Source organism: Oncorhynchus masou, chromosome 13 (genome assembly GCF_036934945.1).
Source record: "Oncorhynchus masou masou isolate Uvic2021 chromosome 13, UVic_Omas_1.1, whole genome shotgun sequence".
In the NCBI taxonomy this organism is placed as follows: domain Eukaryota; kingdom Metazoa; phylum Chordata; class Actinopteri; order Salmoniformes; family Salmonidae; genus Oncorhynchus; species Oncorhynchus masou.
In genome coordinates this window covers 37910887-37938886 of record NC_088224.1, presented here as the reverse complement: position 1 = coordinate 37938886, position 28000 = coordinate 37910887, and the positions used below count along the sequence as shown (strand labels likewise).

At 43.2% G+C, this 28000-nt stretch overlaps 1 protein-coding gene across 1 annotated transcript; it reads right to left on the bottom strand.

Annotated features, from left to right (window-relative positions):
- Positions 1 to 12: 12 nt before the first annotated feature.
- LOC135552251 (C-type lectin domain family 4 member M-like) lies at positions 13 to 27372 on the bottom strand. Its single transcript, XM_064983761.1, has 6 exons — positions 27092 to 27372; positions 12730 to 12855; positions 11832 to 12026; positions 10108 to 10325; positions 9514 to 9629; positions 13 to 785 (listed from the first exon to the last, which is right to left on the bottom strand). The coding sequence occupies exons 1-6, from the start codon at positions 27198 to 27200 to the stop codon at positions 635 to 637; spliced, it is 915 nt and encodes a 304-aa protein (XP_064839833.1). The 5' UTR covers positions 27201 to 27372; the 3' UTR covers positions 13 to 634.
- Between the last annotated feature and the right edge of the window lie 628 nt (positions 27373 to 28000).

Genomic DNA, 28000 nt, shown 5'->3' with positions numbered 1-28000 from the left:
CCATTTTCAACATTTTTATTGACAAAACCAAATCAAATGCATTTGCATTGTTATGAATAGATCATTTGATCATCTGTTTTATGAAAAACATTTACATAAATCATTTAAAAAAAAAATATATATATATATATATATATATTTTTTTTTTTCCTCGTTTCTTCTATGAATCTAAATAACATGACCTTGATTGACAGACATTGCTTTAGAAGGATTTTGAACTTTGGTGACCACTTCAATGACACAACAGTAACTATATAAGATCCTCCTGGAGTAAAATATTAATTGAAAAAGCAAATGAAAGTAGATACTATTAAAGTCAAGCATTGCTCTTCAGACCTGATAATGCTATAAAAGTCTACAACAGGGATGGCCAACCATCTTCCTGAAGAGCTACAGGTCTTGCTCTTTCCCTGCTCTAATACACCTGATTCTACTAATCAATTGCTCATCCGAACCTTGGTTAGCTGAAACAGATGTGTTAGAGCAGGGTTGGAGCAAAAAACTGAATACCCAGTAGCTCTGCAGGTAAAGGGTTGGTCATCACTGGTCTATCACTATGGACGTTGACAGGGAGGAATTCTGGGCCCAACACGAGTCTTGTAAGTGCTTATCTCTAAGTAGCAGGTGCATAGGCCTACATCTCGATCTCACAGATGAAGGGCCAGTGCATGGTGCACGGGGCGTCGTACCAGCTGCTCACCGCCTTGCGCTCCAGCTTGCGCGTCTTCACGATGTAGCCACAGTCTTCGTCAATGTGGTTGTTGGGCTCGCCCTCCTCCCAAAAGCTATAAAGGGAGAAAATGGTTTCATTATTAAAAAAACAAACACATTTTCAACCAAAACATCTCTTGGTATAACGTACATCATATACAAACAACATATATACACTACCGTTCAAAAGTTTGGGGTCACTTAGAAATGTCCTTGGTTTTGAAAGAAAAGCACATTTTTTGTTCATTAAAATAACATCAAATTGATCAGACATACAGTGTAGACATTGCTAATGTTGTAAATAACTATTGTAGCTGGAAACGGCAGATTTTTTATGGAATATCTACATAGGTGTACAGAGGCCCATTATCAGCAACCATCAGCAAACATCACTCCTGTGTTCCAATGGCACGTTGTGTTATCTAATCCAAGTTTATCATTTTAAAAGGCTAATTGATCATTAGAAAACCCTTTTGCAATTATGTTAGCACAGCTGAAAACTGTTGTACTGATTAAAGAAGCAATAAAACTGGCCTTCTTTAGACTAGTTGAGTATCTGGAGCATCAGCATTTGTGGGTTCGATTATAGGCTCAAAATGGCAAAAAAAAAGGACTTTCTTCTGAAACTCACCAGTCTATTCTTGTTCTGAGAAATGAAGGCAATTCCATGCGAGACATTGCCAAGAAATGATGATGTTCCAGATGCTCAAGTAGGGAGTTTAAATGTATTTGGCTAAGGTGTATGTAAACTTCCGACTTCAATTGTATGTGTGTGTGTGTATATATATATATATATATATATATATATATATATATATATATGTGTGTGTGTGTGCGTATAATACATGTTTCACTAGAATAGCTGTTGGCCATTGGTGTGCGCTACCGAACTAGGTTATCTGCAGTGCCTCTACAGGTCTCTCTTTGTCTCAATGAGACAAACCGTTATAAAAGTGAGATAATGTAAAATAATGTACCATATTCTTCACTCTGTCACTGCCGTCTTAATTGCAGCAGTAGTAAGGAAAGACAAAGCAGTGGAATATGTAAAAAAAGATATATATATATATATAAAGAAAGAAAAGAGGAAGAATTAAGGAAGAAATGCCGAAGAATGGGAAGGAGCATAAGACAAGCAAAAGAAGAGGAAGGAGAAGGTAATCTGAAGCAACACTAATATCCTTTGAAAACACATTAAGAATGAGGAAGAGAGATCATATGATGGCGACCAGGCTGACACAAATTTGAAGGAGGGAAGAAGAACATGGAGAAAACAAGTGAGGTTCTGGGCCCGTGAGGAAGGGAAACTGGGACAAAGGGGAAAGGTTCTCTTTCAAAGTATGTATATCAAAACATGCCAGTAAATGTGTGTATACACAGACGGTCCTGTCCTATTTTACTGTAGATCAATACTGTTGCTGCCTGAGCACACAGTCCCAGAGGTCAGTGTCCATAGGAACCAGAGCTAGGGTGAAAACAAGCTAAGTTAGTAGCTGTTTCTGTTTTCGGAGTGGCTGCAGATCCATACTCTCTGGAACTTTCATTCCGGGGACTAAAGGTGCCAAAACCTCTGCGCATGTGCAGGATTCTCTACTTGCGAGCGTAAATGGACCGTGACTCCCCTTTGATGCAATTTTTTCTTGTCTATTCTGACCTTGAATTTAAGCATGAGAATAACACTTGCCCCCCCCCCCCCCATCACCCAATACACGTGTAAATATTGGACTATAAATTATAGTCTTGCTAAAATGTGTATTCTATTCTACTGCCATTTACTTTATGATTATATTCTTATCTTTTACTATTTGTTATTGCTGCATTTGTCGCGAAAGAACCTGCTAGTTAAACATTTCCTAGGAGGATGTACACCATGAGTATCCCAGTACATATGACTAACACGATGTGAAACTATTCACTCGCTATTCGCTTGGGGGTGGAGATCAAAGGACTGAAGATGTGGCGGAGGTGTGTCTACTTAATTCCCTGGTAATTCCACCCCCTTTACAATCAAATTAAACAATGAATAACGTTAAGCAACCTGTCGGTTTCCAAGTGGAGCGACTTTATTTTTTCTGATAGAAATAACATCATTCTCCATGTACTGTAATTTACAAATTGATAAGAGGCTGAGCTATTAATAAGAGCTGGGTAAATGAGTAAGTCGCTAGGATAAGGTGATTGTTAATATACATTATAATTGTTTTCGATCTATTTAACCCGTATGATCGCTGGAGACAAATGTGAAACCAGTCATATGGCAGCAAACTGAAGCATATCAACCATTTTTCTCTCATGCGGCCACAACTCAATAGCATGCACCACTAGGCAAAATATCTGCTTTGATCGAAACAAAACACAGGTATGCTATAGTTTGTTTAACACTATCTGCTAAAAGATTTGCTCACTGTACAGGATTCTAAACAACACTGTACATAACATAAGAAGAGTATAATTTGAGATCAAATGGTTTGGCGTGCAGATGCTGCATGGACGTTGCACTGGTAAAGCTTAAAGAATTATCATACACGATTGACAGTGAGAAATGTGAAGGGAGGGTGACCACAAAAAATGTATGTGTAAAGTAGAGGTAAAGAAAGACGTGCGAAACGTGATACAGATCTTTCAAGGGGATTCAGGGGGGCGGGGCGGGGGAGGAACGTGATACAGATCTTTCAAGGGGATTCAGGGGGCGGGGCGGGGAGGAACGTGATACAGATCTTTCAAGGGGATTCAGGGGGCGGGGCGGGGGAGGAACGTGATACAGATCTTTCAAGGGGATTCAGGGGGCGGGGCGGGGGAGGAACGTGATACAGATCTTTCAAGGGGATTCAGGGGGCGGGGCGGGGGAGGAACGTGATACAGATCTTTCAAGGGGATTCAGGGGGCGGGGCAGGGGAGGAACGTGATACAGATCTTTCAAGGGGATTCAGGGGGCGGGGCGGGGGGGAGGAACGTGATACAGATCTTTCAAGGGGTTTCAGGGGGGCGGGGCGGGGGCGGGGGCGGGGCGGGGGAGGAACGTGGCGGTTATATGTTTCCGGAGCCGCAGCCTTCTCTTTTTCCCTCTACCTGAGATATAGGTAGTTATTTGGACCCATAGAAATAGAACGACTAGAATGGTCAATACCATTCAAGTCAATGCTCTGTGATGGGTGGACCGGTGGCCATATTGAGTGTACCCACAGGAGTAAAGCAGGAAGTAATTTTATTTCTGGGGTCCGAACAGTAGTTTGTAATAGCCTATTTCTCCTGCATGTAGATCCATTGGGTTACACATTTTTGTTATTTTTCTGTTTTATATTATTTCTTTATGGGGCACACAAAGCACAGTCATACATTTCACAAGTTTCGTTTAAGTACAGTCATGCAGTAGAGAATATAGAGGTCAAAAAGTTATCCATCTTGCTATAGTTATCCATCTTGGTAATCTTCGTACTGTATTATGTACTAAACAGATTATATATCATCCATTACTATTTAAAATCCATTATCAGAGTCCACTTAATAAGTTAAGTGGATGGAAGAACAAATAGGAATATCACACGCCTGATGAAAAACACAGTCAAATGTACCATAACATATTTGTATCTCAGATACAGATGGGAAACATAATGTAGAAACATACATCTAATAATAACATTTAGCAGATGCCTTTATCCAAAGCGACTAACAGTCATGTGTGCATACATTTGACGGTGGTCCCGGAATTCAAACCTACTAGCGTCGCAAGTGCCATTCTCTACCAGATGAGTTACGGAGGACCACCGAATGAATGAATGAATCTTGTAAAAGATTATAGCCAACTACATTATGGGACAGTTTAAATAAATCCAGGTGAAGGCTTACAGTTGAAGGCGTAATTCTGGTAAAAAAAAACAAGAATTTTGTTGGGCAAACTATTGAATCTTAAATAGTTTAAGCCATGTCTATGAATCCAAATTATTATTATTAGCATTGATTATATCTATATATCAATATAATCCTGGGGCAGACTATTTAACTCAACGCAGCATTACACGTTTAAATATACCAATGTGTAAGTCTCTGTGTAACACACCTGACTGACTGTTTCATCCACGCAACTTTGACAACCTTACAGCCTGTTGAGCCTTGAGCCAAATATCAGCAGCCCTCTGTCGGAAAACCGACTGACCAATACCCAGGTTTACAGTGGTGCCAAACGTGTACAGAGAGAGGACTGTGTAGAAGATATTTCTATTATTGTCAAAAGTTATAAAGAAAAAGTCCTTGAAGACATAAAAAATGAGCCACAGAAAGCAAATGACGTAGAGAATTCCCTGCAGGATCCCAGTAATGGTGGCCCTCATCTGACTGCGCAGGCGGGGCGCGGGGCTGCCGCTCTCCTTCATGCTCTTCATGTGTCTGTGCAGGTAGCGCACAGTGGCACAGCTTGACCCGACTACCACACAGAGTCCAAAAAAGATGTATAGAATTTTCAAAACAAGACGTGTCATCTCAGTGTAAAACAGGGCACTTGGCGAGGCAGACGCAGTGCTGTTCATTGATGTGTAAGTGCCGTTTGCATTTCCGGAGGCACTGTTGAGTAAATCAACTATCGCTGGAATATGAAGAGAAATGTCAAACAAAAACAAGACCCTGTTGATAAACAGGACCCAGTAAATGATGATTTTGATGTTCCTCTTCACCCGGGTGAAGAGAGCTCGCCGAGCAGGGACGATCTGGGTGTAGTAAAAGAAATTCAGCCACACAGAGGTTGTCATACTAGTGGGGAAAGTGTACTCCACTAGCATACTAGCAGCGAGCCTGAGCTTCAGATGTTCCGTGAAGAGGAAATATTTCATTGCAATAACAGAAACCAAGAAAACAATGGTGCAGCAAACCAACGATTCCAGTAGTGTCTTCATAGGCTGTTTGAGTCCCTCTCTGCCGCGCTGAGGACAGAGCAGGCAGAAGGCAAAAAATATGTTTGCAAATACGCTGATTGCAATGAAAGTCACATTGACGCTGACAAACGCCAGGTTGTCCATCCCGATGTGCTGATCCTGCAGTTCTGACAAGACGAGGTTTATGCTTGCAGTGACATCTTGTCTTTCCGACTGCTAGAAGCTCAAATGCCGCATTTGCATTGAACATGTGGTAACTGGGCCTAATAAGCTGCAAGTTACATTATCCCAAAATGAGAATGCAAATATAGAACATTGACAACATTGGGGAGGAGGGGTTGGGCTGCAAGTATTTGACAAACCCACTGAAATTGAACATTTCATCTTGAATGAAAGTTGTGCTGGGGTGGGGGTGGGGCGGGGGTGGGGGGGGGGGGGGTGGGGGGGGTGGGGGGGCTATTCTTGGCCCAGAAGTTCCTTAGGCAGCATGTTGATAGTCTCATAACAGTATACAGACTCTCTGGTAATCCTTTGGATGGCTCAGAGCGTGCAGAAGGCAAAACATGAATTTATCAGACAGCTACAACGCCCAAAAAGGTCACATTTACAGCATATAAAAAGCCAGAGTCATCCATTGCGATCCTGTCCATCAATGCAAATGGGCAGGTGCTCAACTGTAGACGTGTAATGATGGACAACCAAATGGGGTAGGGGCCTACAGAATAGCACACGCATGGGTATGAAAAACACAGTCAAATGAACCATAAGCTGTTTGCATCACAGGTACCAACTGCGAAAACATAGGACTGAGTAAACAACAAAAATGTGAAAAACTACATTAATATGCTAATTTGTACAAGATAAAGCAGGTTTTCATATTACTTTAGTGCCACAGACTCAAATTAAACATGTGTGGCTGAATCCTGGTTTACAGACTTATCTCCGTGCTGTTGGGCTGTTTTTGTCTTCGCTCAACTTTTTCATTCAACAGCCGAAAAAGCTAAGTAGTAACATTGACATGAACACTATGCGCACAGAACCCCCCCCCCCCCCCCCAACCGTTGTCGCTCATCTAGAAGACAGAATGGCTTTCACTTTAGCTGTGAGGAATTCATGAACTTCTTCGATGAAAAGATCATGATCATTAGAAAGCAAATGATGGACTCTTCTTTGAATCTGCGTATTTCTCCAACGCTCAGTTGTCCTGAGTCTGCACAGAACATCCAGGACGTAGGTCAATGGAGACACTTAAGTTGTTTAATCCTGTATCTCTTGACACTGGATCCTATTCCAACTAAACTACTGAAAGAGCAGATTAAATGGCTCCCTCCACCAGATGTGTAACAAACACACTAAAAGTGGCAGTAATAAAACCTCTCTTGAAAAAGCCAAAGCTTGACCCGGAAATGTAAAAACTATCGGCCTATATCGAATCTCCCATTCCTCTCAAACAATTTACAAAAAGCTGTTGCGCAGCAACTCACTGCCTTCCTGAAGATAAATAATGTATACAAAATGCTTCAGTCTGGTTTTAGACCCCATCATAGCACTGAGACTGCCCCGGAACAGGCAGTTAACCCACTGTTCCTAGGCCGTCATCGAAAATAAGAATTTGTTCTTAACTGACTTGCCTAGTTAAGTAAAGGTAAAATAAAATAAAAAAATGGAGGTGGTAAATGAGCTTTTAATGGTGTCAGACCACGGCTCTGCATCTGACCTCGTGCTCCTAGACCTGCTTTTGACACCATCGATCACCATATTATTTTGGAGATATTAGAAACCGGAATTGGTCTACACGGACAAGTTCTTGCCTGGTTTAGATCTTATCTCTCTGAAAAATATCAGTTGATCTCTGTGGATGTTTTGTCCTCTGACAAATCCATTGTAAGTTTCGGCATTCCTCAAGGTTCCGTTTTAGGACCACTATTGTTTTCACTATATATTTTACTTCTTGGTGATGTCATTTGGAAACAGAATGCCAACTTTCACGACACATAGCTTTACATTTCGATGAAACAGGGTGAAGCTCCAAAATTGCCTACCCTGGAAGTGGAAGGCGGCAATATTTTACTTTTAATCCATGCTATTGTCACTTCTAGATTAGACAACTGCAATGCTCTACTCTCTGTCTACCCGGATAAAGCACTAAATAAACTTCAGTTAGTGCTAAACATGGTTGCTAGAATCATGAATAGAACCCCCAAAAATGATCATATTACTCCCCTGCTAACCTACAAAGCATTACATGGGCTACCTATCTCTCCGATTTGGTCCTGCTGTACATACCTACACGTACAGATATGGTCACAAGATGCAGGACTCCATATTGTCCCTAGAATTTCTAAGCAAACAGCTGGAGGCAGGGCTTTCTCTTATAGTGCTCAATACTTATGGAATGGTCTGCCTATCAATGTGAGAGACACAGACTCGGTCTCAACCTTTAAGTCTTTAATGTAGACTCATCTCATCAGTAGGTCCTATGATTGAGTGTAGTCTGACGTAGGGGTGCGAAGGTGGTTATATATCCTGCCTGGTTGGTCCTGTCAGTGGGTATCCTCGGACGGGGCCACAGTGTCCCCCAACCCACCCCTGTCTCAGCCTCCAGTATCTATGCTGCAATAGTCTATGTGCTGGGGGGCTAGGGTCAGTTTGTTGTATCTGGTGGCATTTTCCTGTCTTATTCTGTGTCCTGTGTGAATTTGAGCATGCTCCCTCTTATTCTCTCTCCCTCTCTCCCTCCACACCCGGAGGACCTGAGCCCTAGGATCATGCCTCAGGACTACCTGGCCTAATGACTCCTGGCTGTCTCCAGTTCACCTGGCCGTGCTGCTGCTCCAGTTTCGACTGTTCTGCCTGCAGCTATGGAACCCTGATCCTGTTCACTGGACGTGCTACCTTGTCCCGCACCTGCTGTTTCGATCTCTGAATGCTCGGCTATAAAAAGCCAACTGACATTTACTCCTGAGGTTCTGACCTGTAGCACCCTCTACAATCACTGCTGGTCATCTATGAATGTTTGAACATCTTAAAGAACAATCTGGCCTTAATGGCCATGCACTCTTATAATCTCCACCCGGCACAGCCAGAAGAGGACTGGCCACCCCTCAGAGCCTGGTTCCTCTCTAGGTTTCTTTCTAGGTTCCGGCCTTTCTAGGGAGTTTTTCCCTAGCCATCGTGATTCTACATCTGCATTGCTTGCTGTTTGGGGTTTTAGACTGGGTTTCTGTACAGCACTTTGCGACATCTGCTGATGTAAGAAGGGCTTTTCAAATACATTTGATTGATTGATTAATGAATATACCCCAATCATGATTTACATGGTTAGTTAGACCTATGGTCTGTGATTCCATATGTTTTAATGAACCACCACAGTCCAGAGATAATATAGGCCATGTGTATGAAGCCAATAATTTAGTGTTGATTGAATCCAATATAATCATGGGGTAGATTTAGGGCTCTATTCAACCAGATCCGCTTTAGCAGACATCGGCATAGTGGTTGTTTTAGCTGTCCTGGCATTATACCTGAAGCGGGCATTGCTATTGGCTGCAGGGAGTCACATGAACAGAAATCCCATGCAGCCTTGTTTACAAGTTGGAACACGAGAATGTGAGATGTAATCTACACCTCCATTACGATGACAGAAACCCTTATTATTTTATTTCTGGATTTTTCAATTTGAGCGTCATTATTTCTATACAGCCTGCACTTTCTCGCTCTGAACTTCTAATCTGAGTAGGGTGGGGGTGACTTGTGACAATGATAGCAAGAGCAGCGATATGACGGCTCCAACGCAGTTCTACCTCTGACACTCCGCCAAAACATCCCCCTTGTGCGGGTGTCTGCTATCGCCAGTTAACGCCTGATCTGATTGAATCTAGGCATCCACGAAACCCGCCCACATTTTTGTTGTAGCCCAGCAAAGCCAAAAACTTACCCCCCGACCAATTTGGTTCCATCAACCCAAAGCCAGTCTGCCTCAGCCGTCTCGTCACTGATTCCAAACCAGTAGGCATTCCAGTGGCCCCGAGGTAACTGGTTCCACAGAAACGTCTATAGCAGGAGACATGATTACATTGGGATGTGACAATGTCTATAGCAGCAGACCCTTATTTGTGTGACAATGTCTACAGCAGGAGAAATGATTACATTGGGATGTGAATTGTGACGTCTACAACAGGAGACACGATTACATTGGGATGTGAATGGCGACGTCTACAACAGGAGACATGATTAAAGAACATTCCCTCAATTACTCCATTCTACCAGGAGAAATTGGTTTAGACTATTATCATGAACCCCAACACTCTCTTGTTGACGTTGGACTTTATCTTCCCTATTGATTGGTTATTTCCAGCCTCGCCAGATATTTGAGCAAAGAGAAAATCAACAGTGTCTAATCCACCACATCCCTCGTCCTCTACTCTCTTTCCCACCCTCCTTTCTCCTTTTTCCTACCTCTCTTTCCATCTTTAACTCCACCCCTTCTCTCTCTTCCCCCATCCCTGCCTCTCTCTCCCCTCTCTCTCACCTGTTCCTCAGCAGTGTGTATGATGGCCAGGTGTCCAATTTTCTCCTTGCACCAGGTCTGGCTGTCCGGCCAGGTCAAACTCCTGGTGGAGATGTAGTAGCAGCTTCTGTTGAACACCAGCCAGTCCGGAGGACAGGTTAGTGGGGTTGAAGGGGGCAATGGGATTGACGGAGGTGACAGTGGAGATGGGAGTAATGTGGGTGATGTTTGCTCTGGTTCTGTCATACACAGCAAAAGGTAGGATTTAGATTGACAGCAAATGTTTGATTTACTTCAGCATCATGTCACGCAGGGGCGCAACTTTGGTTTTAGAAGTGGAGGGGACATATATGGGATCAATCACCAATCCACAAATGTAAATCACCAATCCACAAATGTAAATCACCAATCCACAAAATGTAAATCACCAATCCACAAAATGTAAATCACCAATCCACAAAATGTAAATCACCAATCCACAAATGTAAATCACCAATCCACAAATGTAAATCACCAATCCACAAATGTAAATCACCAATCCACAAATGTAAATCACCAATCCACAAAATGTAAATCACCAATCCACAAATGTACATCACTTTCCACTAATGCAATTCACGATCCACAAACAAACACCTTTTGATTTGTATTTGTAAAACGAGGGCCTTAAGTAAAATCACTGCCATAAAGATTTTCACATAGGAGAGATATGCGCAAACATGACAGATCTGGCAAACCTGCAACTCCAGCGCTTAGGTCACCTGACTTTTGGCAGGGATTTGACGACAAGAAAAAGACAAGAAGTTCTCATGCGTAGACAAGAAGTTCTCATGCGTAGACAAGAAGTTCTCATGCGTAGACAAGAAGTTCTCATGCGTAGACAAGAAGTTATCATGCGTAGACAAGAAGTTATCATGCGTAGACAAGAAGTTCTCATGCGTAGACAAGAAGTTATCATGCGTAGACAAGAAGTTCTCATGCGTAGACAAGAAGTTCTCATGCGTAGACAAGAAGTTATCATGCGTAGACAAGAAGTTCTCATGCGTAGACAAGAGGTTCTCACACATAGAAAAAAGTTATCGCGGTAGAAAGTGATTTGTAGTCGTAGAAAAAAGGGTTGTACTCATAGAATGGGATTTCTATAAATTGCTGGCAGCCTTTCGTTCAGCCATGTTGATGCCTGCCTTTCAGGGCTGCAGAAATGATAGTATGGTAACCATTATATGTTAACCATATGTGTAACCATAGTATGTCCAACGTAAACAATCGAAACCCTTGCCCTAGATTACTTTATATTTGCAACACTATTGTGGTGTATTTACATTTTTGGAAAGTGTGGATAGTAATTTTTGGAAATGTTGGAAATTTGTGGATAGTAATTTACATTTGTTGATTGGTGATGTACATTTTTGGAAAGTGATTTATATTTGTGGATTGGTGATTTACACTTGCGAAGACATTTGGCATGATATTGATCCCATAGACACAACTTATTTTCTTTTATTTATCCAGTCGGATAAACACTCCGAACAGCCTACCCAACTGCTCGGAAGCGTCCACATGGTCCTAAAGCACACCTTTAACTCGTTTTGAATCACATTCCAATGATAAAACTGGGGGGGGACAAAAATTCAATTTCAGAATGTGGGTGGGGGGGGCATGTCCCCCCGTCCCCAATGAAAGTTGCACCCCTGAAGTCATGACACACACACACACACACACACACACACACACACACAGCTGACCTGATTTGGCCAACCTAGCCAGAAGTTCATCTCTTTCCTTCACAAGGTCTTCTTTCTCCATCTGCAATTTTCTCAGGGCTTCAGTCAGGTTGGTCACATTGGTGGTCTGCCTCTGCATCTGGATTTGGCCACCAGAGTCATTCTGAGGCAGAGGAGCCTGATGCTCGTTGCGCAAGCTCTGATAAAGGTTCTTATCTGAGAGGAAGACAAGAAGCAGGGGACTTCAGTCCAAAGCATCCAGGAAAAACAACAAGTCTTTAAAGAATGGAAGGCAAAGACAAAGTATAAGATGAGTGTAGGGCAGATGTGGCGAGGTTCCTTTGATAAGGCTAGTTGAACTTGGCAGCCATAAGTCATGGGAAGGTCCGCAGTTGACGATTTCATCCTCAGCTCGTTAATGAATAGACATTTGCTTGTTTTGTTCCATGGGGATATCTAAGATTTGTTCAGGGTAAGATTTGTTCAGGAGCAGCAATCACTGACTCAACACCGCTTTTTGACCTCACACTTTGTCAGTGTGCACGTAGAGTTTCATATCAGTTGTTTTATGCAGGTTGCATTTACTGGGATGACACATGTACTGGAGACAAAAAATCTGATTTTAAACCAATCCTTAACCAGACTGCTAACCTTATGACTAACACTTGGGACCGTTGAGATGTGGGAAATAAATGATACAACACAAATAAGTAACTGGTAGCACTTAAACTTTGTTGGCTGGGGAAGAAATGTTTCACAATGTAATTCCCTGGCAGCCCAACACACTGCATTCAGATTCCATGAATCCACCCTCCCCTCCCCTCCCCTCATTGGGACACAATGGTACATCAGGAAGTGGTTTATGGAGGCACCATTAAAGCAACGTTGTGTGGTGGTGGTTGTGTGTTTGATTACTCACAGTGGGTGCTCACAGCGATGACGGACAGCAGTAGGACAGCGCAGAGTGTGGCCAGGCAGCCCGTGGCTAACCTGTAGGGCCCTTGGCCACTCTGTCTGGAGCCTGCTCTCAGTGAGGGAACAGACACTGTTATGGATGACACAAAGAAGTACATGACACCAGTGTATTGAGCTCTGTTTCAGTTGAAAATGTTGGTGCTAATTGCCCTGTATGCAGTTTGGGGGGCTTTGTGCACCGGAAACACTTGATGGCACAGTCAGATACTATACTACAGCCTACTGTCTGCAGGTTGGGGATGGACAACATGCTTACACTGAAATCTTCTCAGAATTTCAACTAATCCTACAGACAAAGAAACATATGTGTTTTTTTATAGACTTCATGAATCATTGTACAAAGTATGGAAAATAAGTATGAAATCGAAAACTATTAAGTGTAATTGAAAGAGAGGTGCTATGACATGCCATGAGCAAGACCTAAATACACAGAGTATACAAAACTGACCAGGTGAATCCAGGTGAAAGCTATTATACCTTACTGATGTCACTTGTTAAATCCACTTCAATCAGTGTAGATGAAATGGAGGAGACAAGTTAAAGAAGGATTTTTTAAGCCTTGAGACAATTGAGACATGGATTGTGTATGTGTGCCATTGAGAGGGTGAATGGGCAAGACAAAAGATTTAAGTGCCTTTGAATGGGGTATGGTAGTAGGTGCCAGGTGCACTAAAGCGACGTTGGAGGCAGCTTATGGTAGAGAAATAAGAAAATTATCTGGCAACAACTCTGGTGGACATTCCTGCAGTCAGCGTGCCAATTGCACACTCCCTCAAAACTTGAGACACTTGTGGCATTGTGTTGTGTGAAAAGAAAAACATTTTAAAGTGGCCTTTTATTGTCACCAGCACAAGGTGCACCTGTGTAGAGGCTGATGCCCTAGACTTGGAATCATTGGCCACTTTAATAATGGAACACTAGTCACTTTAATGATATTTAAATAATGTTTACATGCTGCTTTACTTATCTCAAATGTATATATGTTCTATATATTATATTCTACTGTATTTTAGTCAATGCCACTCTGACATTGCTCAATCTAATATTTATATATTTCTTATTTCCATACTTTTACTTTTAGATTTGTTTGTATTGTTGTGAATTGTTAGTTACTACTGCACTGTTGGAGTTAGAAACACAACATTTCACTACACCCGCAATAATATCTGCTAAATATGTGACCAATAAAATTTGATTTGGTATTTTATTAGGATCCCCATTAGCTGTTGCAAAAGCAGCAGCTACTCTTCCTGGGGTCCACACAAAATATGAAACAGAATGACATAATACAGAACAACATTAGACAAGAACAGAACTACGTACATTTTTATAAAGGCACACGTAGCCTACATATCAATGCATACACACAAACTATCTAGGCCAAATAGGGGAGAGGCGTTGTGCCGCTAGGTGTTGCTTTCTGTTTTTTGAAACAAGGTTTGCTGTTTATTTGAGCCATATAAGATGGAAGTTCCATGCAATAAGAGCTCTATATAATTCTGTACGTTTTCTTGAAGTTTTTCTTGATTTGGGGACTATGAAAAGACCCCTGGTGGCATGGCTGGTGGAATAAGTGTGTGTGTCAGAGCTGTGTGTAAGTTGACTATGCAAACAACTTGGGATTTTCAACTAGAGGTCGACCAATTAATCGGAATGGCCGATTAATTAGGGCCGATTTCACGTTTTCATAACAATCGGAAATTGGTATTTTTGGGCTCCGATTTTGCCGGAAAAAAAAGAAGATGTATACTTTTATTTAACTAGGCAAGTCAGTTAAGAACGACCTAGGAACGGTGGGTTAACTGCCTTGTTCAGGGGCAGAACGACAGATTTTCACCTTGTCAGCTCGAGGAATCCAATCTTGCAACCTTACATTTAACTAGTCCAACGCTCTAACCACCTGCCTCTCATTGCACTCCACGAGGAGCCTGCCTGTTACGCGAATGCAGTAGAAGCCAAGGTAAGTTGCTAGCTAGCATTAAACTTATCTTATAAAAAACAATCAATCAATCATAATCACTAGTTATAACTACACATGGTTGATGATATTACTCGTTTATCTAGTGTGTACTGCGTTGCATATAATCAATGCAATGCTGGGGGATGATTTAACAAAAGCACATTTGTGAAAAAAGCACAATCGTTGGACGACTGTATCTAACCATAAACACCAATGCCTTTCTTAAAATCAATACACAGAAGTGTATATTTTTAAACTTACATATTTAGCTAAAAGAAATCCAGGTTAGCAGGCAATATTAACCAGGTGAAATTGTGTAATTTCTCTTGCGTTCATTGCATGCAGAGTTAGGGTATATGCAACAGCTTGGGCAGCCTGGCCAATTGCGAACTAATTTGCCAGAATTGTACGTAATTATGACATAACATTGAAGGCTAGGGATGCCACCCGTTAGATAAAATACAGAACGGTTCCATATTTCACTGAAATAATAAACGTTTTGTTTTCGAAATGATAGTTTCCGGATTCGACTATATTAATGACCAAAGGCTCGTATTTCTGTGTGGTATTATGTTAGAATTAAGTCTATGATTTGATAGAGCAGTCTGACTGAGCGATGGTAGCAGCAGGCTCGTAAGCATTCATTCAAACAGAACCTTAGTGCGATTTTGCCAGCAGCTCGTCGCAAGCACAGCTCTGTTTATGACTTCAAGCCTATCAGCCTAATGGCTGGTGTAACGGTGTGAAATAGCTAGCTAGTTAGCAGGGTGCGCGCTAATAGCGTTTCAAACGTCACTTGCTCTGAGACTTGGAGTAGTTATTCCCCTTGCTCTGCAAAGGCTGCGGCTTTTGTGGAATGATGTGTAACGCTGCTTCGAGTGTGGCTGTTGTCGATGTGTTCCTGTTTCGAGCGAAGGTAGGGTCGAGGAGAGGGATGGAAGCTATACTGTTACACTGGCAATACTATAGTGCCTATAAGAACGTCCAATAGTCAAAGGTATATGAAATAAAATGGTATAGAGAGAAATAGTCATATAAATACTATATTAACTACAACCTAAAACCTCTTACCTTGGAATATTGAAGTCTCATGTTAAAAGGAACCACCAACTTTCATATGTTCTCATGTTCTGAGCAAGGAACTCAAACTGTCAGGACCCGGTTTCGAACCTGGGTCTCCGGAGTGAGAAACAGTCACTTAACCAACTGAGCCACGAATAGTCAGCAGAACCCAGAAGATGAGGCAGACACAGCAGTACTTAAGACGGTGTATTTAATAAAGAAAAAATACTAAAATACAAAAAAATGGCAAATCCAAAAGGTGGTAGGAAAAACACAAAAAGACCTCAAAAGAAACTCACCAAAAATAAACAAAAACAAAAAAAACAGAATACCACAAGAACTTCACCCGGAATCGACAAGAGCACACAGAACACTAGGGCAGGGTGCTAACATACAAACACAGAGCACAGAACTGAGGGAAACAAAGGGTTTAAATACAATCAGGGGAAACGAGACACAGGTGCAAATAATAATGGGGATCAAGGGAAAAACATAGGGACAAAAAGCACAATGGGGACATCTACTGACCAAAACCCGGAACAACCCTGGCCAAATCCTGACAGAATCCCCCCCCTAGGAACGGCTCCTGACGTTCCTACCAGCTCTCTCAGGGTGGAGGACCCTGAACTGACGAATGAGGTCAGGGTCCAGGATGTCTTTGGCAGGAACCCAGGAGCGCTCCTCAGGACCGTAGCCTTCCCAGTCCACCAGATACTGCCAGGACCGCTGCACCCGGCGGGAATCCAGTATCCGGTGGACGGTATAAGCCGGCTGGCCTCCAATGACACGAGGCGGAGGGGGAGGTCTGTCTGCCGGGACAAGGGGAGAAAAAACAACAGGTTTTAACAATGACACATGAAATGTGGGATTAATCTTAAGGGATCTGGGTAAGTGTAGGCGATAAGAAACTGGGTTAACTCTCCTGGCAACCTTGAAGGGACCGATGTATTTTTGGGACAGCTTGCGAGACTCCACCCGTAGAGGTAAGTCTCTTGTGGAAAGCCAGACTCTCTGGCCGGGGCGCAGGGTAGGCCCGGGACGGCGACGTCTGTTGGCTTGTTGTTGATACCTCTGTGAGGAACGCATCAGATTAAGACGGGTCTTCCTCCACATAAGCCGACAGCGTCTGACGAACCTCAAGGCTGAAGGCACTCTGACTTCTGCCTCCTGGTCCGGGAACAATGGAGGAGCATAGCCAAACTGACACTCGTGCGGGGACATACCAGTGGAGGAGGAGCGCAAGGTGTTGTGCGCGTATTCGGCCCAAACAATAAAGGATGACCATGTGGACGGGTTGTCACGAGTCATACATCGGAGGGTGGTTTCCAGCTCTTGATTCATCCTCTCTGTTTGGCCGTTGGACTCCGGATGGTACCCTGAAGATAGACTGGCAGAAGCCCCCATGAGTTGGCAGAAGGCCTTCCAAAACCTTGAGGCGAACTGGGGACCTCTGTCAGAAACCACATCTTGAGGAATGCCGAAGACTCGGAACACATGATTAATTACCAACTCAGCCGTTTCCTTGGCAGAAGGTAACTTAGTCAGAGGGACGAACCTGGCCGCCTTTGAAAACCTGTCGATTATGACTAGGATAGTAGTATTGCCATGGGATGGAGGAAGTCCAGTAATAAAGTCCAATGAGATATGGGACCAGGGTCTGTGGGGAACAGGTAAAGGGTGAAGGAGTCCTTGAGGGCGGAGGTGAGAAGATTTGCCCTGGCAGCACACGGGGCAGGCATTGACGAAAGTGGCAACGTCTTCTCTTATGGTAGGCCACCAGAACTTACGCTGGATGAACTCCAAGGTGCGACCTACGCCCGGATGACAGGTGAGGCGAGAGGAGTGCCCCCACAGAAGGACCTGAGTCCTCACTGCCTTGGGGACAAACAACCGATTGGCAGGGCCTCCTTTAGGATCCGGTTCGCTAGCTTGAGCACGTCTCACGGTATCCTCAACTTGCCACGAGATCGGAGCCACAATCTTAGCAGCAGGAAGGACAGGCATGTCCGTGTCATCTCGAATGGCAGGAGCGTAGACTCGGGACAGGGCATCCGGTTTGAGATTCTTCGACCCGGGCCGATAGGTGAGGATAAACTGGAATCGATTGAAGAAAAGAGACCATCTAGCTTGTCTAGAGTTCAATCGCTTCGCCTGCTGGATATACTCCAGATTTTTGTGGTCCGTAAGCACTTGAAACGGGTGAGAAGCCCCCTCGAGCCAGTGTCTCCATTCCTTCAATGCCATCTTAACCGCTAGGAGTTCACGATCCCCCACATCGTAGTTCCTCTCAGTCGGGGTAAGCCGGTGTGAGAAGAAAGCGCACGGATGAAGCTTCTTGTCTTCACCCCTCTGAGACAGGACAGCTCCAACACCAACCTCTGATGCGTCTACCTCCACCACAAATGGTTCATCCGTAGTCGGTAGTATCAGGATGGGAGCAGAGAGGACGCGCTGCTTGAGTCCTTGGAAGGCCGTCTCAGCTTCTCTTCCCCACACAAACCTTGCATTGCCACCTTTGGTTAAAGCTGAGAGAGGAGCTGCCACCAAACTGAAGTTCTTGATGAACTTGCGGTAAAAGTTTGTGAAGCCCAGGAAACGCTGAACATCCTTAACGGATTTGGGGGTGGGCCAATCCGCTACCGCCCCTACCTTCCTAGGGTCCATTTGGACTCGACCGGGTTCCACTACAAATCCCAGGAATTGTACTCGGGATGAATGGAATTCACATTTTTCCGGCTTAACGTACAGATGGCTGTCCAGGAGGCGTTTGAGTACTTGTCTGACATGCTTAGTGTGTTCTTGAAGGGAGCTCGAAAAGATGAGGATGTCATCCAAGTAAACGAACACAAATATGTTAAGCATATCCCTAAGCACATCGTTTATGAGCGCTTGGAACACCGCTGGGGCGTTGGTCAGGCCGAAGGGCATCACCAAGTATTCATAGTGACCAGTAGGCGTGTTGAAAGCGGTCTTCCACTCGTCACCAGGTCTGATCCGCACAAGATGGTATGCGTTCCGCAGGTCAAGCTTAGTGAAAACAACTGCTTCCTGGAGCAGCTCGAAGGCTGTGGCCATAAGGGGTAGCGGGTAACGGTTACGGACGGTTATGTCATTGAGTCCCCGGTAGTCGATGCAAGGACGTAATCCACCATCTTTCTTGGCCACAAAGAAAAACCCTGCTCCCGCCGGGGAGGTTGATGGACGCATGAGGCCTGCTTCCAGAGAGTCCTTGATGTAGGTATCCATAGCAGCTCGTTCGGGTGGAGATAGGGAAAAGATCCGACCCCTGGGGGGCAAGTGCCCGGAAACAGGTCGATGGGGCAATCGTAAGATCTATGGGGTGGTAGCATGGTGGCCCTCTGTTTGCTAAACACCAGTTTGAGGTCATGGTAACACTCGGGAACTCGGGTCAGGTCGATGGATTCTAAAGACTCGGGAGTAGAACTCGGGAATTCTGGAAAATACAAGTAGCTTGGCACGTAGGACCCCACTGCTTGATAGTGCCCACAGACCAGTCGATGTGAGGGTTATGGCTGTGAAGCCAGGGGTATCCAAGGACGAGAGGGAACTCGGAACAGGAGATCAAATGAAAGTTCATCAATTCCTGGTGTTGTGAAACTGAAAGTCTCAAGGAGGTAGTGACATGAGTGACAAGTCCAGATCCCAAAGGGCTTCCATCCAATGTAGTAACCCTCATGGGGTCACTTAGAGGTTCAGAGGGAACGCCATTCTCCTTCGCCCAGACACCATCCATGAAGTTACCTGCGGCTCCAGAGTCTACCAAGGCTTGAAGGTGAAGCTTGTGGTTGTCCCAGGAGAGGGTGACTGGAATGAGCAGACGGGAGTTGGACGGATGGGAGGAGGTTATGTTTCCCGTTACAGTTCCCCCGGTCTGTACGGGACAGAGCGTTTCCCTGGAGCCCGGGACACGTGGAACGGAAATGGCCCGGTTTGCCGCAATATAGACAGCGTCGCTCCCTCATCCGGCGGTCTCTCTCAGCCTGGGAGATGCGTCCAATCTGCATGGGTTCCGGTGGAGCCAGCGATGATAAAGGTGGGGACTCGGAGCTGGGACTGATAGGGGCTAGAGGTCTACGGTTGAGTTCTCTCTCTCTCAGACGCTGGTCAATGCGTGAAGCCAACTTGATCAGGGACTCGAGATTGTCCGGTGGTTCCCGAGTGGCCAGTTCATCTTGGATAGTGTCGGAAAGGCCTTTCAGAAAGCACACCGTGAGCGCCTCGTTGTTCCAGCCACTCGCTGCTGCCACCGTGCGGAACTGGATGGCATAGTCCGTCACGCTGCGCCAACCTTGATGGAGAGTCAGGAGCTGTTTGGCTGAGTCAGAACCACTGCTTGGGCCTTGAAACACTCGTTTGAATTCCTCAGCAAAGGCAGAGTAGCTGGCACAGCAGGAACTATGGGCATCCCACACAGCAGTAGCCCAGGCCAGGGCTTTTTCCGACAGCAGGGTAATGATATATGCGATCTTAGACCGGTCGGTGGGAAACGACGAAGGTTGCAGCTCAAAGGAGAGAGAACATTGAGTGAGAAAGCCTTTACAAGCACTTGGATCACCTGAGAACCGTTGGGGAGGTGGAAGACGAGGTTCAGCCAGGGGGTTAACTGCCATGGGTACGTGAACCTGAGGTACTGGGACGGGAACCGTTGCCGGGGTAAGTCGATCAGATATCTGCTTTATGGAAGTCAGCATCTCCGACAGAAGATGAGAATGTCTAGCCATTAAGGCCTCTTGCTGAACCAGGGCGGCTTCGTGGCGTTGGACAGTCTCCTGGTGGTGGGACAGCGTGGCAAAAAGGTCCTGGGAACTGGCTGCCTCTGGGTTCATTTTTGGCTCTGTGTTTCTGTCAGGACCCGGTTTCGAACCTGGGTCTCCGGAGTGAGAAACAGTCACTTAACCAACTGAGCCACGAATAGTCAGCAGAACCCAGAAGATGAGGCAGACACAGCAGTACTTAAGACGGTGTATTTAATAAAGAAAAAATACTAAAATACAAAAAAATGGCAAATCCAAAAGGTGGTAGGAAAAACACAAAAAGACCTCAAAAGAAACTCACCAAAAATAAACAAAAACAAAAAAAACAGAATACCACAAGAACTTCACCCGGAATCGACAAGAGCACACAGAACACTAGGGCAGGGTGCTAACATACAAACACAGAGCACAGAACTGAGGGAAACAAAGGGTTTAAATACAATCAGGGGAAACGAGACACAGGTGCAAATAATAATGGGGATCAAGGGAAAAACATAGGGACAAAAAGCACAATGGGGACATCTACTGACCAAAACCCGGAACAACCCTGGCCAAATCCTGACACAAACGTTAGCTTTTTTACATGGCACATATTGCACTTTTACTTCTCCAACACTTTGTTTCTGCATTATTTAAACCAAATTGAACATGTTTCATTATTTAATTGAGGCTAAATATATTTTTATTGATGTATAATATTAAGTTAAAATAAGTGATCATTCAGTATTGTTGTAATTGGCATTATTACAAATAAATAACATTTAAAAATATATATATATATTATTCATTTATTATTATTATTATTTATTTTGTAATCGGCCGATTAATCGGTATCTGCTTTTTTGGTCCTCGAATAATCGGTATCGGCGTTGAAAAATCATAATCGGTTGACCTCTATTTTCAACACATGAATGTTTCTTATAAAAAGAAGAAGTGATGCAGTCAGTCTCTCCTCATCTCTTAGCCAAGAGAGACTGGCATGCATAGTATTTATATCAGCCCTCTGATTACAATTAAGAGCAAAACGTGCCGCTCTGTTCCGGGCCAGCTGCAGCTTAACTAGGTCTTTTCCTTGCAGCACTGGACCACACGACTGGACAATAATCAAGATTAGACAAAACTAGAGCCTGCAGAACTTGCTTTTTGGAGTGTGGTGTCAAAAAAGCTGATCATTTCTTTATTACGGCTAGACTTCTCCCTATCTTTGCAACCATTGAATCTATATATTTTGACAATGACAATTTACAATCTAAGGTAACGCCAAGTAATTTAGTCTCCTCAACTTGGTCAACAGCCACACCATTTATTACCGGATTCAACTGAGGTCTAGCACTTAAGGAATGACTTGTACCAAATACAATGCTCTTAGTTTTAGAGATGTTCAGGACCAGCTAATTACTGGCCACCTATTCCAAAACAGACTGCAACTCTTTGTTAAGGGTTTCAGTGACTTCATTAGCTGTGGTTGCTGATGCGTATATGGTTGAATCATCAGCATACATGGACACACGTGCTTTGTTTAAAGCCCGTGGCAGGTCATTGGTAAAAATAGAAAATAGTAGAGGGCCTAGAAAGTTGCCCTGCGGTACACCACACTTTACATTTTTGACATTAGAGACGCATCCATTAAAGAAAACCCTTTGAGTTCTATTAGATAGATACCTCAGAATCCACAATCTGGCAGAGGTTGAAAAGCCATAAAACTTAGGTGCTTTCAACAACAGGTTATGGTCAATAATATCAAAGGCTGCTCTGAAATCTAACAGTACAGCTCCCACAATCTTCTTATTACCAATTCCTTTCAACCAATCATCAGTCATTTGTGTCAGTGCAGTACATGTTGATGTCACACCCTGATCAGTTTCACCTGTCCTCGTTATTGTCTCCACCCCTCCTGGTGTCGCTTGTTTTCCCAGTGTATTTGTCCCTGTGTTTCCTGACTCTCTCTGTGCCAGTTCGTCTTGTATGTTTCCAAGTCAACCAGTGGTTTTCCCGTTCTCCTGCTTTTTACATTCTCCTTTTTCTAGTCCTCCCAGTATTGACCCTTGCCTGTGTCTGGACCTTGTACCCACCTGCCTGACCATTCTGCCTGCCTTGACAACAAGCCTGTCTGCCAATCTGTACCTCCTGGACTCTGATCTGGTTTTGACCTTTTGCCTGTCCACGACCATTCTCTTGCCTACCCCTTTGGATTAATAAACATTGTAAGACTCCAACCATCTGCCTCCTGTGTCGGCATCTGGGTCTCACCTTGTGGCATGATAGTTGAGTGCCCTTCTCTATAAGCATGCTGAAAATCATCTGTTGTTAATTTGTTTACAGAGAAATAGCATTGTATTTGGTTAAACATAATTTTTTTCCAACAGTTTGCTAAGAGCTGGCAGCAAGCTTATAGGTCTGCTGTTAGAACCAGTAAAGGCCGCTTTACCACTCTTGGGTAGCGAAATTACTTTGGCTTCCCTCCAGGCCTGAGGACAAAGACTTTCCTCTAGGCTTAGATTAAAAATATGACAGATAGGAGTGGCTATAGAGTCAGCTACCATCCTCAGTAGCTTTCCATCTAAGTTGTCAATGCCAGGTGGTTTGGCATTATTGATCATGAACAATAATTTTCCACCTCTCCCACACTAACTTTACAAAACTCAAACTTGCACTGCTTTAATTTCATTATTTGTTTTTTATGCATGAATATAATTGCTCACTGTTTGTCGTGGGAATTTCCTGCATAAGTTTGCACACTTTGCCAATGAAATAATAATAATAATGAAATTTAATAATTCTTAAAATAATTGGCAACATCAAATGGTTTTGTGATGAATAAGCCATATGATTCGATGAAAGATGGAGTTGAATTTGTCTTTCTGCCCATAATTTAATTTGAAGTAATCAAGTTTTCCTCCATCATTCTTTATATCATTGAGCTTGGCTTCATAATAGTTTCTTCTTTTTGTTGAGTTTAGTCACATTTCTCAATTTGTAAACCAGTCAGATGTACAGCCAGACTTATTAGCCACTCATTTTGCCCCATCTCTTTCAACCATACAGTTTTTCAATTCCTCATCAATCCATGGAGCCTTAACAATTCTAACAGTCAGTTTCTTAACAGGTGCGTGTTTATCAATAATTGGAAGAAACAATTTCATAAATAGATCAAGTGCAACGTCTGGATGCTCCTCATTAATCACATCAGACCAACAAATATTTTTAACCTCACCCACATAAGAGTCACAGCAATTGTTTTTATGTGATCTCTTATACACTATTTTAGTCCCAGCTCTTGGAACTTTGGCTTTCCAGGATATAGTCACTATATTGTGATCACTGCATCCAATGGGTACGGATATGGCTTTAGAACAAAGTTCTACAGCATTAGTAAAAATGTGATTGATACATGTGTATGATCTTGTTCCCTGTAGTGTTTGTAAACACCCTAGTAGGTTGATTAATAACCTGAACCAGATTACAGGACCTGGTTACGGTAAGAAGCTTCCTCTTGAGAGGACAGCTTGATGAAAACCAGTCAATATTCAGGTTCCCGAGAAAGTAGACCTCTCTGTTTACAACACATACACTATCAAGCATTTCACAGATATTATTTAGATACTGACTTGACTGCAACACCCCACTATGAGCGTCACTGTAGCAATTGTGCAAAAGGGGACACCGCATCATCTGGATATGTGTGCAACAAAAGTTCAACATTCACCTTCTGCAACCAATTCAACACATGCACCACACAGGACACACCGCAACTGCCTCTGCAACGCAATGCTGCAAGGCAAATGCAGCGTTCCATTGGGAAATTAATGTACTTCTGGTGTACCAAAATGCAATGACACGGTCGGTGTGATCGAGGCGTGAGTGTACTTCTGGTGTACCAAAATGCAATGACACGGTCGGTGTGATCGAGGCGTGAGTGTACTTCTGGTGTACCAAAATGCAATGACACGGTCGGTGTGATCGAGGCGTGAGTGTACTTCTGGTGTACCAAAATGCAATGGCACGGTCGGTGTGATCGAGGCGTGAGTGTACTTCTGGTGTACCAAAATGCAATGGCACGGTCGGTGTGATCGAGGCGTGAGTGTACTTCTGGTGTACCAAAATGCAATGGCACGGTCGGTGTGATCGAGGCGTGAGTGTACTTCTGGTGTACCAAAATGCAATGGCACGGTCGGTGTGATCGAGGCGTGAGTGTACTTCTGGTGTACCAAAATGCAATGGCACGGTCGGTGTGATCGAGGCGTGAGTGTACTTCTGGTGTACCAAAATGCAATGGCACGGTCGGTGTGATCGAGGCGTGAGTGTACTTCTGGTGTACCAAAATGCAATGGCACGGTCGGTGTGATCGAGGCGTGAGTGTACTTCTGGTGTACCAAAATGCAATGGCACGGTCGGTGTGATCGAGGCGTGAGTGTACTTCTGGTGTACCAAAATGCAATGACACGGTCGGTGTGATCGAGGCATTATTTGTGCTTATTTGTTTGAACTCTGTTTACATGCAATTGTTAAGGCCAACAGTTTACACAGATCGACTTCAGCCATGTGAAAAACCTTCCTTAGCAAAATATAGATACCTTCCTTTTCTTGTACTTGCCTCTCATCCGACTGGTGTTTGCTAGCTACTAGTGCTGTTATTGCGCAACCCAAGTGCTTTGGTCTGGTTTTAGAACTGAGATTCAGCTGAAAAGATGTTAGCATAGTCAGAAATGCTACAAAAAGGAAGCAGCACATCGTTGGTTCTTAGTGGACAGAGATTTTCACGTGAGAGGATAAATTATACATGTTATCATAACTGTTGCCCCTACAAACGTATTCAGTCCGAAAGGTGGTAAGTCTAATTGTCCCTTTATGGGCACTGTCATCTTGTTCTTATCCAACGTCTATGTTGAGCTAGGTCAGGGCAATAATTCTATTTTTCTTCTAACACGAAAATCCGCTATGTTGTTCTCGGTAACGGCCGGGCGGCTGGGATGAAAGGCGGGGAATGTGTTGTGTACCTCCAATGAAGTTGATTTGCACATTTTAGTCGACATTGATCTAAGCCAACATGGCATATGATGGTAGAGCGATTTTCATGTAACATTGAACTTCAACCAATGCATAGAATATTGTGGGGGCGACTGCATTTTTTATGTGGTTTGCACAAAAATAAAAAAAAGGTTCAAATAAAATGAGAATTTTGTAATCCTTGAAATATAGCCCTAATGATTGGAATACACAAGTGTTATTGTGGGTGCTTGAGAAGGAAACAGGCTACTGGCTACTAATCATTAGGTACTGTATATACCTTATCAATTTAATTCCGTACTTGTAGAATTGTTGAAGAACTGTTGTTTGTTTGAGCCAACTGTTAAAAGAGGAACAGAAGTTATGCAAAGAAGAAAACTCGTGACTATTCTGCTCTTCTGTGTTGCTAGTTGGCTACCTCTTGCTCCCCGATGATTCACAAAATGCCTGTTGTTGAATCACATCTCCCATCATATTTGTAATGCAGGATTATGGTTGTTGATATTCCAGGTTGTGAAATTACACATGTTCACGCAAATGTGCAATCAGTACACGAAGAACATGTATCTTGCTGTTAAATGTCACGAGCTTGTTTGGACGAGTCGTTGCTACCGCACCCCGAGGTAGGAGGAGGATTCCCGGAACACTACATGGGCTGAATGGGAAGAGGGTGTAGCTTGTTAACCGTTTGGAGAAAATCCCCCATTTTATATGGGATTCCTGAAAATAATATTTCCTGTGGTGCACTGTATGCACTCAGTGTTTTCACATCTGTTTCTCGGCCAACCCAGCTGTCGCACATTTTGTCATATTGCAGCAATGGCTTGGAGATAAATTGACTAGTTGAATCAGGTATGCTAGTGCTGGAAGGCAACTGCTGGGGGGTGCCAGATGACCAGATTGACACATTTTGAAATTGAAATTATTTTTTTCTTCGGAATATTAAGGACACAGCACGCAAATATATTTTTTCACATTAGATGCTAGATTTAATTGAACTAACATCTCTTGATAAAGAACTATTGATTTTCAGAACTTCTGATAGTTCTATAATATACGATTACATAATTATTTTACTTTTAGTTATGGTGTCAGATACGTGGAAGGAAGCATATTGAATATGAATTAGAAGCGGTGTCTATTCTATTGAGTTGATTGGACAAGAAGGTAATGATGAAAGACACGACATGGCAACCCTGAGATAACTTTATTTTGAATGCAATACACATCATGCCTGAGTGAACACTGCATAACCAAAGTAACTCCCGAAACTTTACAATGTAAATCCTTCATATCAGGCTCTCTTTGCTGGAAATGATGCATATTATTGTTGTCATATTGTAGTCATTTGAATTGTGTTCTTGTCCCACAAGCCATACATTTCAAAACCATGAAGGATATTTCCAATACCTGCTGCTTTCCTTACTGTAACATTTGAGATAATTTGTATAATTTCTCTAAATCAATTCCTTTGTACAGGAAACACTTTTTGATGTTCTTACCCGTGTGCACTTCAGGACCGCGCAGCTCTGAATCGTCCAAATATTGACTATCTTTGTCGATAAGTTTAGAATACATCCCATCGCATGCTGTTGATCCCATGTCAACCATCTCGCCTCTCGCACGGTGATCCTCGTCAATAAGAAACTGATTCAGCAGCTAGAACTGGACTATTGTGATACCACCCCGTCACAAATTATGTGAATGCGAGGTGAAAATAAACAGAGAATTTAGCCAGAGGTGGGGAGCATGTTTTGGAATATAGCATGGACATTGGACAACAAGAAGAATGACGTTTCTGATCGTTCAACATTGCGCAGTTTCATGTGCCTAGAGCAATTTGTTGATCAATGATATTATTACATAATAATGACATAAGTGCATTGCCATACATATGCATTTTTTTGCATTTTTATGGCAATTATGGAAAAAAAGAAGGTAATAACTGTACTAATTAATACACCATTAATTAACTATTGAAGTAGAACACAAGATTAGTAGCCTATTAATCGTTTTGTGTTTTTTTATGTCTATATTGTAGAACATTTAATAGGACTAATTTACACTGAACAAAAATATAAATGCAACATGTAAAATGTTGGTTGCAGAAACTGTATTTCTCTAAAATGATGTGCACAAATTATTTTACATCCCTGTTAATGAGCATATCTCATTTGCCTAGATAATCCATCCACCTGACAGGTGTGGCATATCAAGAAACTGTTTAAAGAACATTACACAGGTGGACCTTGTGCTGGGGGTCAATAAAAGACCACTCTTAAATGTGCAGTTTTGTCACACAACATAATGCCACAGATGTCTCAAGTTTTGAGGGAGCGTGCAATTAACATGCAGACTGCAGGAATATCCACCAGAGCTGTTGCCAGAGAATTTAATGCTAATTTCTCTAC

Bases quoted from the DNA above. Each gene is read 5' to 3' on its own strand.
- LOC135552251 (XM_064983761.1), bottom strand. From the start codon at position 27,200: ATGGTTGACATGGGATCAACAGCATGCGATGGGATGTATTCTAAACTT. The intron at 12,027-12,729 runs GTGAGTAATCAA...TCTTCCTCTCAG, and splicing joins CATCGCTGTGAGCACCCACT to ATAAGAACCTTTATCAGAGC. The intron at 10,326-11,831 runs GTCAGCTGTGTG...TGTGTATGACAG, and splicing joins GGCTAGGTTGGCCAAATCAG to AACCAGAGCAAACATCACCC.